Raw genomic sequence first — 14,401 nt, 5'->3', positions numbered from 1 at the left:
AGAGACGCGGAATAAACACAAATACCGGCAGGGGGTACTCCAGGACCGGTTTGAAAAGCCCTGATCTAGATCATTACAAATAGGATATATACACTGTACATATTTCTCTCCAACAGCTGTATTTGAAATATAAAAATGACAATTATTGAGTTTCTATTATGACAATATTTACCAAATTTATATAAATATAAAAGTAAAACAGTTACAAAATATTTGTCATTTTACTGCCATGGAGGTTGTTTCAATATAAATTTCAATTCAGTATAAGGCACACAGTAGTGGTCAGGAAATTAAGTGGTGTTGAGAATGGCAGGCATCCCCACCAATTTCTCTCTCTCTCTCTCTCTCTCTCTCTCTCTCTCTCTCTCTCTCTCTCTCTCTCTCTCTCTCTCTCTCTCTCTCTCTCTCTACCATAAAAAGGCCCTAACGCTGAATTAGATCATTTCCTTGCAAAGATGTTTGGGGCCAAAATGCAAAATTTACAGAATTTTGTCCTGCTTGTATTACTGCACTTTTAATGCTTCTTGCTTAAACTAAGTCTGCTAATAAGTCATTTATTCTAGTGGCGTGCAGTTTGGCACTTGGTGTGAAGTCACCAGGAAGCCTCACAGCAAGATGAGACACTATTGCTTATATACTGCTAAAAAAATTTTGAAGAGCAGTGTATATGATGCTTTGCAGGACAGTTCTCCTGTAAATGACAACAGCATTAATACTATTAATAGATGAAAGTGCATAAGAGTAAGAGTGAAAATCATAAGATGCAGAGACTGGGGGTGGGGGCAGTGGCAGTCCTCTCTTCTCTCCTCAGGGCAGTGTTAGTTGAGTGGAGGCTGTGTTGTCTCTCCAGATGGGCCAAGCTCCACATCCTGCTGCTCAGGGGCGTCAGCATGGCTGCCGGTGCCATTGGGCCCAGGTGTCCCCGTCTGCTTCCCCCTCAGATCCCCTCCGCTTCCTCCACACGACCCCAGCAGCCACAGCCAGCAGGAGCGCGAAGGCGAGGGACACCGACACAGCGATGACAGCAGTTTTGTCCTGGGGGTGGTCTGATCAGGGAGAAACACAAAACACAGTTCAACATTAATGAGCCACACACTTCCTCTCATCACATCCGTGTGTGACAAAGCAGACGATCAATATCCCTGTGATTACAAGTACAACAGAGGGACCCCTGCCCTGACTTACCCAGAACAGACACGGAGACGGTGCTGATGGTGCGGTCGGTGCTGGACTCCCTCACTGTGTACTGGCCCTGGTCAGCTGCTGTGAGTGAGCGCAGTGTCAGAGAGCCGCTCTGCACTGACACTCTGTGCTCGTACCCGGGGCCGGGGCGGCTCGCTGCACCCCTCTCCACAGCGCACACCGAGACAGAGGCTCTCTCTCCTGACAGCGCAAACAGCACATCCACGGGCTCTGCAGTGAAGAGGGGGAGGGAGAGGGAGGATCCAGACTGCAGGCTGAGGGAGTCACTGTGAGCTGAGAGGAACAGAGATGGGACAGTTAGCGCAAAGGAAGGATGCTCACTCAGCAGTGACGTCCTCACTGTGCTGGCAGGGCCACAGCTCTCTCTCCATAGGGAGTGTGACAGAGCTGCTCATAGGAGGCTACTGTCCTGAGTGAGGAACAGCCCTGTGTTAGTGTGTGAGAGGAAGATAGACTGTGCCAGTCATAACTGTCCAGCCAGTTCAGTAGACTACATAATGGAATGAAAGCACAAAAACTACCACAGTTCCATGTGGATACGAAACATGCATCCTTTGTAAGAATTATCAATATTATGATATCATACGACAACTGAACTGAAATTCAGATAATTTTGGCGTTTTTGTCTTTGCGTGTCCAGCCAATACAGCAGACTAACAGAATGAATGCATAACAGAGTGCAGTGTGGGTCAGACATGTCCTTTCTACAGGACCGGACAGCAGTGCAGAGTAGCGGTCAGTGCTCTGGACCCCTCAGTAAAGGGTTGTGGGTTCAATCCCACAGGGGTTAGTTAAGAACAGACAAACCCGGCCCCTGTCCTACCTCTCACAGTGATGGCCACAGTGCTGATGGTCTGTCTGCTCTGGGAGTCCAGCACTGTGTAGGAGCCCTGGTCAGTGAAGGTCAGTGCGGACAGTGTGACCTCCTGCTGCTGCCCTGAGACTCGGGGCCCATAGGCAGGGTCAGGGGTCACGGTACCGCCCTCTACAGCACACACTGGCAGAGAGGTGCCAGCGCCCTCAGGGTTAAATCGCACTGTCACAGGTGCCCCGCTGTACAGGCCGAGGGTCAGGGGCTGCCCATAGGAGAGAGAGGTGCTCTCCTCACGGCCTGCAGAGAGAGGACAGGGGGAGCACTGGACATGAGACAGAGCCGGGACACCACAGTTTGTGTGAGCAACTATCTACAGGCCTGAGACTTGAGGTGGAGGGGATTAGGAAACAGTGGCAAAAAGTTATACAAATGTAATAAACATGTGAAATGTATGTACAAATAATGTAATATATTGCAATGATATAAGTTTGAAAATGTAATGAAAACGTACTTACTCAAGACACTGACAAGCACTTCCCCAAGGTACATGCTCTGCCCTGCTCCACTGACCCTGAAACACTCGTACAGGCTGTCATCAGAGAGCTGGATGTCGTGAATGGTCAGGGAGAAGTCGCCCGTCTCCACAGCTCCTGCAAACTCCACTCTGCCCTCAAAGCCTGCTGCAGGGTGACATGTCCCAGAGCTGGACTCACACACCGGCCTGTGTGGAGTCTTCCAGTACACCTGCTCTGTGTCTCTGTGGGCTGATGCATCACAGGCCAGAGTCACAGACACGGCACTGGACACGGCTGGGGAGAGAAATTACAGATTTTAATATTTTCCATATTCTAAGAGGACTGTATGTCCAAGGAAACTAACAGGGGAAGTGCTACTTTTGCTAAAAACAGTTGTGTGCCTGCCTGTCTGACTACAGCAATGAAGATCACCCCCACAGTGATACTGAGCCCTAACACACACGATTTCTATACAGTGACCACACACTGCAAGGGTGCAGTTAGAGACATAATCGCTGAACTTCGACTGAAACACAAGTCCTTGTTCAAGTTTCTTATAAAATCAGAACTCACCCAAACACAGGAGCAGGACACAGGGACACGCCAGGGACAGAGACAGCTGCAAGTAAGGAAATTCAAGAATCAGAACAGAACCAGCCCTGTTTAAAACATCCGCTACATAGTACATCATCCTACAGAGGGACGGACTGTGCGTCTGACCTGCACTGACACTTCAGACTTGTCATGAAACTGTAGTCAAGTGACAGGCCATTTAAAGGTTAAAATATTAATTCAAAATCGAAACGTTGAAAAGCGCTGAGGGCCACACTACACTGAACAGCATCTGACTCCCACACAGCAAACTGATCCTCTCATACAGAGACTCACAGGGTCTGGGGCTACAGCGGCCTTAGTGCCTCAAACACGGCTCCTCTTCTGTACTCGTCACAAAGTGCAGCAGTTCTCAAAGACTACAATTCTCTCACATTTAAACATGGATAAGCCAATGTAGATCAGTTTACAGGATCAGAATTATGGTTGCATTTCCAGTGAGTTAAAAATCTAATTCATGACATAAAATGCTCTTTTAACAACAGATTTATTTTGCAGTATTTTCCGACTCCCCTTGATGGAAGCCCATTTCCGCCACGAAAAAAAGAAAACATTTGCCCATTTTATTGGGGGGTCAATTTGCTATCTCATTATGACTTAGTATCTCATTATTATGACTTAGTATCTCATTATTATGAGTTACTGTAACGGGGACTGGGCTTGTGTCAACAGGACGGTTGCAACGGCAGCAGTCAATGCGTCCCTGTCATACGTTCTCCATTTGAGCATTTGTAACCATGAGTGCATTCACTGATTGTTGAGCCATGGAACACATACATTACAGTTAGGCTATACAAATATCTGTATACACACAACCACACACACATTTTGTATTATTTATTATGTTTTTATTAAGTATTATTCTTAATATATAAATTCAATTGCATTTGAGATTATAACTCCAATAATTCAGCCATATGTAACTAATCAGGACAATTGGCTGCGGTGGCTGTAGGCGACTTTAAAGAGGTCTTCAAAAAACATGGGTTTAATTCCTGATGGGCAGATGTTATTTCTTATCTATGGATTTATATTATTTATCAGTCCACAATGAAATGTGAGATCGTCACGGGGAAGCTCCTCTTCTCACCGGCTCTCCTTCAATGTGCCCCAACTGTAACAACAAGAGACAGGGCACCATCAACACTCACAGCCAGTGGAGTGACTGAAGGACACATCATTTCATTTCTTTACCTCCACCCTGTGGGAGGAATGGACCAACAGCAGGGGTGTGTTCAATTCTGAGAGGAGGTCTGGACTAGCAGAGCCTGACAACGACCTTTTTAACACTTTCCTTTCATTAGAGCGAAATAATATATATGAACAATACTGTGCATTTACATACGTGCTCAACTTCACACCAAAATCTCAACCAAAACACTCTCTTCACAGCCAGACTGTTAGTAATGGTGTACATTGTCCCCCCCAGAGAAAGTCAGCTCATCAGGCTTGTCCGCCACGCAGTTGTAAATGGCTTGCACTCTCTTGGGCTTTGGTTTCTGTAGGGGGACGAGGACAAACCAAAGCAAATACAAACCTGTACACGAGCGACAATAAGATTGTGTGAATTCAAAGGCCAGCCTCACACTCTCTCACTCACCCATTCTGAAGGATCAATCGTATCGCAAGGGTTAATGTGATCAATAATAAATACAGTGGCCACACAGTGTATATTTAGCTATATGTATATTTGTTTATAATGCTCTGTTTAAGCAGCACAGGTTATAAACTGCATTAAACTCAACACGTTTGCAGAACTGTGAAGGGAAACTTATCCAGCTAAAAACCAGGACAAAAGGGAGACTTCTTTAGTGCGGGCATTTACCATGAAGGGCACCGAAACATTGATTACCTGACCAAGATTCTGGGTTCAGGGATTGATTTAAATTCTCCCCTTGTGGGATATAGTTGTGGTTTCATTGTTGAGCTTGAAATAGTCCTTGCTATTGTCTCTGGCTTATAGTTTAATTCCCAAAGTGAAATATTGGGGTCTGGCATTGAGGACCTGCTTAACTCACTTTTCCTGAGTGACACAAGCACAGTGGGACACACTCACCTTCTCCTCCACGTCTCTGTCGCTCTCATCCAGATCCTCGTGGTGTAACCTCCACTCATACTCCACGTGGACGCGAGCGTTGGACTTCCCAGACAACGCCTGACTGAGCTGTCGACATGGAAAGGAACGGTCAGTAAATAAAATGCCAGAAAACAAAACTTGTGCCTCTTATTTTCAGTGCTCACCAGGTCCTCACACTGCGTGTGCTTCAGTCTCTTGGCGACGTCAAGAGGGGTCTCTCCCGATTCGTTGGCTGTAATGGGGGGGAGGGGAGAAAAGATAAAGACCATTTTATTTAACACACAGTCTGGAAAACTGGTTATTTCAAAGACAACATAATTCCTTTCTTGGTTAAAAGTTTATTTGAAACGATTAGAAAGGGTGACGAGGCCATCAATACACAAGTCTGGCAACCCACGTCTGCCTTCTTTCACAGACACGGCCTTTTACACAATTCAGAAGGTACTGCAATGACTCTGGGAACAAGATCACTCACTCCTCTCCCTGCATTGCTGCCTTACCAATGTCAATGGACGCCTTCCCTCTCAGCAGCAGTTTGAGGCACTCCACGTTGTCCGTTAGGCAGCAGTAGTGCAGGGCAGTGCTGCCTTTCGTGGTCTGCTTATCCAGATTGCCACTGTGAAACAAACGTCCAGGCTGTGGTGAGCAAGAGCAGCTTTGACTGGAGAGAACAGCTTTTTCTCACAGTGACGATTCAGTGCTACGTCATGATGAACTGAATATTTGAGGTATTCGTTCTCATGTAAGCAGATTGCAGATTTCTTTGAATACGTTCAAGATAATGTTATTAATATTATTTCTTTATATGTCTGTTTATTATTAGGGTTAGTTTCAAAACTGCTTGCCTGTTCTGGGTCAAGAAGTCCACAATGTGGAGAGACGTCCGGTCCACCAGTTGGACGGCCAGGTGAAGTGCGGTCTCGCCCTGCTCCTGGAGGAGGGAATCAAAGAGACACATGGGTTGGAGGTCAAAGTCAACAGCAAGGACACAACTGGGCTGGTCAATCCAATTGATATGCATTGTGCAGAAACACTCCCAGTGAGTTGAGTTTGAGTTTGGCTGCACATTCATAAATAGTGGCTCAACAGCTGACAGCCTTTCTAGGATGAAGTACACCTCCTTGTAGAGAAACTGTTTAGAGTATTACTGTGCACCCAACAGGAAGAAACCAGTTTCTTTGTCACCATAATGCACACAGCTTGCCTTGGAAATGGGCTTTAGCTACTAAAGAAGCAAATGACAGACAAATTAGGAAAGAAAGATTGGCCGGGCTCTTCGTGAACAGGGGCTTACGTGTCCGTGTGCCAGTGGAATGGGCTCCATCAGAGCCACGCCGTCTGCATACAGCTGAATCAGAGACAAGATATCCCTGGCCTTCACGGCTTCACACAGACTCTGCAGCTTGGCAGCACTGTCGACGCACTTCTTCCTCGAAAATTTCTTCTCGATGTACTTGGCCGTGATGTAGTCCTTTCGTGCCTGCCTGGAGGACAGAACAGATACTCCCTTTTAAAACACGTACGTCTGGCAAATTAAAAACAAAAAGTATAGATTTTCTATAGTGTTTCCCATGTATTAAATCCTTCAACCCAAGCATGAAATGAGTCTTGATCTGAACATCACGGTCAAAACCTCAGAGGGTCTTACACTTACATGTCACTGGCGGGGCCAGGTTTGACCTGGTCCTCCGCACACAGATTGGCTTCCATGATCTCATTGAAGCCAGCGTTCCCGACGTTCCTGGCCAGCTGCAACCGACAGAAGCAGGACAGCAATTCTCACTATGCGCCCACAAGCACTTAAATCAGCTCATCAAATGGAAAATGAAAGAGTTTCTGAAAAGAGAGACTTCACACATTTGGAGAAAAAAGTAAATGTCGCATGTGTGCTTGTGATGTCATTTGCAGTAGCACTCGTCTACATTACCAAGAGCTCAGATGTTCCCAAGTCATCCAGGGTGAGGGACTGTATTCGGGAGTAGTGCACGCCGAGTTCTCTGTGGATTCCAGAGCATTCGATACACGTCACGATTCCAAGATTGGTGGACAGCCACGTGGGATCTGAAAAAGACCAGGGTTTCCAACGCTGAAAATCAGTTGTGTGGGAGGAGCGGTCTAGATTTAGTCTTTGTAAAATAAGAAATAAAAAATGTGGAACCGTAACAATTCATGATTACATTATTATATGCTATTATTTCTAATGCTAGTATTAATATAAAACATTATGCAGTTACTACAAAACTCTTATACTGGTTCTTCAGTGTGAAATCAGAGGTTTGATTGCCAGGCTCCTCCAATTTGTTACAGTGACAAGTCAGCTCCTGATTAAGATCTCTCACAGACTGAAACGTTGATCTTGGGTATAACCGAATACAAACACCCCGGAGTATAATTTGGCAGGGTGCAGAGAGGTACAGTATTTGTTAAAGTTTAAAATCCATGTACCCTGCATCTTGAAAGATTTTGGAAGTGTGTAACAACCTGACTCTGCAATCTTGAAAAACACACAAGTCATCATTCTTTTCAACGTTAAAGCTTACTTAACGTTAAAAAAAGTCTTCCGTCCCCCACCACCCTCAGCGACTCACTCTGCGCCCCGCAGTCACAGCACACATCGTTCCCAGTCATCCTCATCACTTCCGCAATGATTTCTTTGGTCAGTTCCTGGACGATGCTGTTCTCTCCTATATGTTGGTTCCCCTTGAAGGCGTTGTTTAGAGCCTCTTCCTTATTGTTCTGGAGGACTGAAATCCATCTGAGGTCCCCGGAAACAAGAACAAAGACACAGAATCACCAGAATGCGACCAAAAACCCACAAACGCAAATAAATAAACTGCGTCTGCACAGGTGGCATCAGTCACAATAAACCGAGATGCCACACAGCTGACTGTAGCCGGCACTCAGGCATTCGAATGTAATTACTGCTCTTAATGTCCACAGAGGGAGCCACACTCACATTTGACATTCAGCTTCATCTCTTGCCTGAAAGTGGTAGGTCCTTTGATCTGTGGAGAGTAATGGGAAATGGCATTTATAATTCACACAAATCATGTGTGTGGCACAACGTGGAACAAGCCAACATGGTACAAATTAATACAGGTTTTAGGAGCATTAGAAAGTGCATCAACCCACATGATATCAGATCAAAGCCTCTTTTCTCATCCGGTCTGTGCTTCACTTGGCAGGTCAAGAGATGGAGCTTCACTGGTGCTCTGTTAGCCTAGGTGAGAGAAGCGGAGATAAGAGATAATCACTGCACACGCCTCTCCGGCCAATTAAGACAAGCCTGTCCGGCTGCAGAGTAACTTGCTTTCTCTCTCCTGCAACTTGTTTTCTCTCTCCTCCTGCCTTGCTGTGCCGCTGTGTTCACTTTAATAATGAAAGAATTGTCTTACCTTTCTGTGAGATATGGTGAGGTAACCATTTCCCACTGAGCATTGTCTCTTCTGCCACATTTTTCTGAAACTGAAAAAAAAAGACAGAAAAGCATTTGAACTACTTCCGATGATGTAATGGCCGAGTTCACATTGTCTTTTTCACAGGCATTGTGGAAGCAACATCATTCTCGCCCATCAGCAATTAGCGATTCATTAGCAAATTAACATTCATCATCTTAGTCAGGACACCCACCCGTCACTCTTCTTGAAGAGATTTCCGCTGAGCTGCGTGCCGTGCTCCTTGTTCCCCTTGAGCTGGTGCAGGTTGTAGGCAGCGCTCGGACGCACCTGAGAATCCTTCAACAATAGTGCAGTAGAAATGCCAATAAGTACACACAGACATAAGCACAAGCAGAAGCCAGGCACAGCCTTTTAGGCAGTGGAGATTCTCTGAAGTTAAGTTTGCTTCTCAAATTAACTGATCGTATATTATTATTATTATATATTATTCTTAGTATTAAGTCATTTACCAGACAGCTTTATCCGAACACTGGCATTCAGTGCTCCACCTATACTCAGCTTTACGAGGGAAACAGTGTCACTATGAAAACAGAAATCCACACATTACAGTGGATTCAATTAGAGAGACAGGCATGTCTCATTGATTAACGAGACAGGTACAATATACAGGCTCACTCTCTTGATTCTGTGGTTTGGCCATACCTTTGTTCTCTTGTTCCTCGTCTTTTTCCGAATCCAATTTGTGAAAACGGAGAAACAGCCTTCACGAGTCCTTGGTGAACAGAAATAAATTAGGCAACAATACAAAACTTCTCCACACTGTTTGGCATAAGAAATTAAACATAGGTATCCATTGGGCAAAACAGTACCATGCATCTAAATACACATTTTCTAGGACTGTCTACTATTGACAACTACACCAAAGTACACACACACCACGATAACATGTCAGTGACTTACAATACCTGCTATTTGATGACTCTTGTGGGTGCTGGCCCATGGGGTTCTCCATGGCAGCTGCCAGGCTGCTACAGTATCTGGGAATCTGCCTCTGGTCTCGACTCGGTCACAAACAATCAAGAAGCAACTGAGATATGGAGCTAGAAGAACCAGAAAACAAGTATCAACAACTATCCCTAAATGATATAGAAGGAGCAGGAATAGGTTGAGTATGAGTCAAGGACTATACGTCTTGCAAAGTGTCAAGCTGAAACAACTATGAGAGAGAATTCCAAAGAATGTTAGATGTTAATAAGCACCCATAGAATGTTCAGTGACAACAGTGACATCATAATACAAAATGAAAAATGATATTTAGAATTTCCAGACCAGGCCGACCCTTGCAATGCACTTGTCAAGAAAGATTGTAAATTGAACATTTGCTAAAAATGAGTTGAAAATATTCATAGAAATATGAAACATCTGTAGTACTGATTAACAAAATATGAATACTCACAAACGATGACCGTGATGGCAAACAGATATACACTGTCTTTCATTCTCCTGAGAAACAATAATAATTATTAAAAAACATACATTATTGCTGAGACTGGTGTTTTTTCAAATGCTTACAACTGTGTATCAGAGTCTGCCTCACTGCGGAGAGTGGGGGTGCAAAGCCACTGTGTAGTTAGTGATGTGTAGAAATTGACCAATGTGTTATAATCCATCTAACGGCTGCCATGTCAAAAGATTTACACTGTTCCTGTCGCAGCTGCATGAACTGAGTTGAGTTCACTCTCTGCTCTGTACAACAGAAGTCAGTACATAATATTCTAGATTGCTTTACTTGATTTGTTTTTTAATGTTTATCAGAATGGGGAGTAAAAACATACAGCAGGACACTTTCAAAATATATGTATATATATATATATATATATATATATATATATATATATATATATATATATTTTTTTTTTTTTTTCTTTTACTTCCTTTTAATTGTATCTTCTTTTTTCCCTTTCTTGACATCTATAAATGTAAGAAACAACTTTTATTTATAGGATGCATCACAGTATCCGACTCAGACGTCCTCACAGCGAGAGTCACAGTGTTACAGAAGCAGGAGTGGGTGTGGCTCCACAAAAACAACACACTGTCTGATATGCAGAGAAGCTATAGCAGTCTTAATCTTAATGCCATTAGGCTGCAGATTTCTTTTAAATAAACAATTAAAATACATAAAGAATGAGAATGATTGATTCATTATCATCAATGTATACTATTTTATACTAAGGGATGACATCCAGCATTTTCCAAAAAGAACGTTGTATTAGTTGCATGTATTAATTAATTATTTAATTCAAAATGGTTGGAATCACATGATTTATCTTTGTCCTCCCATCCTCCCCCAAATATATAAGTATGTAGTAACAGAGGAGGGTAGTAAAAGCTGCCCTTTCTTGTCGTGTCCTTTTTCCTCTTGCATACTGAATTAATTCATTAAGCCACTTAAACATCCATTACAGCGCTGGAATACTTATTTATGTAATTGCAGGAACCGGAGAAAAAAAGTGCAGTATATGAATGTAGGAGTTCATTCATATTAACAGGCTAGTGTAACACAATGGATATAGGCCCCTATTTTGGATGTTCCAGGATGTCCAGAACAGGTGACAGTAGACTCCCAAGCGCAGTCAGATTCATTGGGCAGAATGGAGTTTGCACGATCTGCATACAGGCCCACATGACTTTAAGACACAGAATCATAAATTCTCTGTGTTTAATCTGCAGTGGAGTGAATGGGACATACGCTGGCCAAGGACACTGACAAGTTACGCTCATCAACAATCTGTCATTGTTTTCAAAATCAACTTTCTTGATTGGCCATCACAAACTCCAGGCCCCTCCCTACCCCCCAATAACCCCTCTGACCCCACCCTCCCCTACTACCCTTCCCTACCCATCCAAGACCGTCTGTGGCCAGGAGACAGACGGCCAGACAAACAACCAACAGAATAAACACACAATTAAATCAACTGGTGGACAATTAGACAGGCAGACAGACAGACGGACCGATGACACGTCGACAAACTAAGATATAAACATAATTATGCGCATATCAGAGACCGGTTGAGATGTATCACTCATGTCCTAAGGTTTAGCCATTGTGTGATGCTAAGATTGTGTCTGCTTTTCCAGTTCAGGAGTATAGTCTTCTTGGCAATAGTTAACGCTATGAGAACTTGAGTTGGGTTTTGTTCAGGCAGGTTGAGTGTGGATGGAGAGAGCGGGATGCTGTTTTGTTTATCACTTCTTGTGAGCAGTGTTGAGTCGGTGGACGGAGCCAAAAGGCATGAAAGTAACTGTCAGGGGTGTTCAGCGTACAGAGTGAACAAGTATCAGACTCTATGAAGCCCATTGTAAACATTTTGTGCTGGTAATGTGCGTTCTGTGAATGACTTTGTATTGTATCAGTTGTGTGAGGGTGTTGTTACTCATTGTGAATATATTCTTGCAGATTTGTGTGCAGAAGCTGGTATCAGTGTGGATTGCTACATCTTGTTCCCGCCAATTGGACGGGATACTGATGAGTCATTTTGGGATAAGAGATTATATAATTTTGATTAATTGAGAGGGTTAATTTGTCGATTGTTTCCATAAAAGGGTGGGTTGTAGATTGTTATTGATTATATAAATTTTTGATTTGATAGTATTTTATATTTGGAGATATTGGAGATAGTGTTCTTTACCGATACCAAAATTCTGTTCCAAATTACTGAATGTGAGGAGGTTATTATTTTCAAATATATGATGAAAATGTGTGATACCTTTCCTTTTCCAAATGCGGAAGACTATTGGCGTTTTATTATTCAGGATTAGACCATATTGGGGTGAATTTGCAGGGTGTCATGGTAGAATGAGTGATTTTGTTAACTTTCCACCAAGCTGTCAGGGTTGTGGAGATTACAGATTGCAGTTATGACATTTAACAGTTGGGCTTATGAAAGGTACGGCGTTAATTGAAATTTCTTTTATACAAAATGTTCAATTTCTATCCACGGATTGATCTGTTTGTTTGAGAATAGCCATTTTGTAATATATTGTAGATGGTTAGCCTGGTAGTAATCATACAAATTTGGTGCATCCAGACCTCCTTGTAGTTTACTTTCATGTAGTGTGGTTAACTTAATCCAAGGTTTTTTTATTCTTGTAGGTAAAATGTAGTAATTATTGAATCTAATTTGTGTAACCAATTGGTTGAAGGTTGTATAGGTCCACAGTGATGAGATACTTAGCTTAGTTTAACTGTTGTCATTCTGCCAATAATAGTGAGTGGTAAGTCATCTTCTATGATTTGTATAAGTGGAGTGAAATTGAGATGGAATAATGGTATAATATCGTAATAATAACTGCGGCCCCTGTAATAATATCAATGGTATTTGATATTGCCAGTGGTGACTGGAAGAGCAGGCGTTTGGGCCACAGCATTGCAGGAGTCTCCACATAAAGGAAGGAGTGTAGATTTTGTCCAGTTTATAGAGTAGTCAGATATGTCAGAGAATGAGTTTATGACTTCAATAACTTCTTGTATTGACTCTACAGGACTTTGAAGGTACAATAATATATCATCCACATATGATGAGTATGATATGATTGAGGTGCCATCTAGTGGGAGGTTTTTGTAAGAGTCGACTGTTGAAAGTGAATGTGATCGGTGCATGGTCAGATATTATACTGGGGCGAACTGTAGTCTCTGATACATCTGACATGACTGAGTTACTAGTAAGAAAGAAATCAATGCGAGAGAATGTTTTGTGAGCAGGGGAGAAGTGTGTATATTCATTGATTAATGGATGTTCAATCGCCAGCTATCACAGAGACCGAGATCATTACTAAACTGCCTGACTGTTTCGCAGAGCGCCACACTCTGGAATGATTATAGTACTTGAGCAATCTATTGGGCTGGTGGTTGTGTTAAATCCCCTCCAATTACAATGATTGAATCTGAGAAATCTAGTAGTTTTATGAAAAAAAATATGAAAGAGATGGGTCATCATTATTTGGCCCATAAATACTTGCAATTGCGATATTGTTATTGTTAAGCATAGCATTGATTATAATGTAAACTTCAAAATATATTTATGAATTTCCTGTGAACTAGTGACCCCTACTGACTGGGGGGATATGACATGTGTCTTAGTGATGGCACTCACTGAAGACCTTTTACAAAAATATATGATGTGGTAACAGTCACAAGACTGTCAGCATGTTTTATTGTGAAAGGTGGCTAACATGCCATTCTACCTCCAGGCCTCTATAGGGGAATATAATGTATTCATATTGTAGAGGCTTTGCCATGGTGTGCAAGAGTACATTTCAATAATTATACATCGCTTGAAACATCGCTCAGAAGACACTGAATATTCTGTTTCATGCCTATCATGTGTGAAATCCCGACGCTGTAGAGGGTTGGTTCGGCTACAGGGTGTGTAGTGGCAGCAGGCCTGTGTTTGTGCCACTCGGTACCAACTTGAGTTCGATGTCAATGCAGCTGTAAACCCCCACGTCGGCTCAGACACTGGCCAGCTAGTCGGCAGACGAGCCAGAGAAGTAGTTTACACTGCTCTTTAATTTCTTTTTGAAGACTAGCTTTTATAAATGTATTTGTTATCATTTAATGGTATTATAGGCACAAGTACACATGGACAGCACTAGGATTGTATCTGTGTGTTTGTGGGTTCATGTCTGTTGCTCCTTCTGCTTCGTTTTAGAGTGGATCTCTATTTCAGAATGTCAATGTTGAAATGAAATGGATTGCTTTTCCAAAACAATAATAGCA

At 42.9% G+C, this 14,401-nt stretch overlaps 1 protein-coding gene across 1 annotated transcript; it reads right to left on the bottom strand.

The window, feature by feature from the left end:
- Positions 1-885: 885 nt before the first annotated feature.
- On the bottom strand, positions 886-10,303 carry LOC136758581 (arf-GAP with SH3 domain, ANK repeat and PH domain-containing protein 2-like). The gene is made up of 19 exons (XM_066713089.1): positions 10,295-10,303; positions 8,852-8,955; positions 8,617-8,686; positions 8,354-8,441; positions 8,178-8,226; positions 7,810-7,976; positions 7,149-7,282; positions 6,876-6,970; positions 6,516-6,705; positions 6,067-6,152; positions 5,722-5,837; positions 5,386-5,453; positions 5,201-5,308; positions 4,560-4,643; positions 4,339-4,345; positions 2,533-2,826; positions 2,027-2,314; positions 1,186-1,476; positions 886-1,046 (listed from the first exon to the last, which is right to left on the bottom strand). Exons 1-19 carry the CDS (start codon positions 10,301-10,303, stop codon positions 886-888), a joined length of 2,409 nt encoding a protein of 802 aa, XP_066569186.1.
- Positions 10,304-14,401: the final 4,098 nt, after the last annotated feature.

Source organism: Amia ocellicauda, chromosome 1, assembly GCF_036373705.1.
Source record: "Amia ocellicauda isolate fAmiCal2 chromosome 1, fAmiCal2.hap1, whole genome shotgun sequence".
In the NCBI taxonomy this organism is placed as follows: domain Eukaryota; kingdom Metazoa; phylum Chordata; class Actinopteri; order Amiiformes; family Amiidae; genus Amia; species Amia ocellicauda.
Note: the sequence above shows the minus strand (reverse complement) of the source record. Positions and strands in the feature narration are given on the sequence as shown.

Excerpts from the sequence above, each read along its gene's own strand:
- LOC136758581 (XM_066713089.1), bottom strand. Across the intron at positions 4,644-5,200 it reads ACAGAGACGTGGAGGAGAAG|AAACCAAAGCCCAAGAGAGT; the intron begins GTGAGTGTGTCC and ends GTCCCCCTACAG. Across the intron at positions 1,477-2,026 it reads TGTGGCCATCACTGTGAGAG|CTCACAGTGACTCCCTCAGC; the intron begins GTAGGACAGGGG and ends TGTTCCTCTCAG.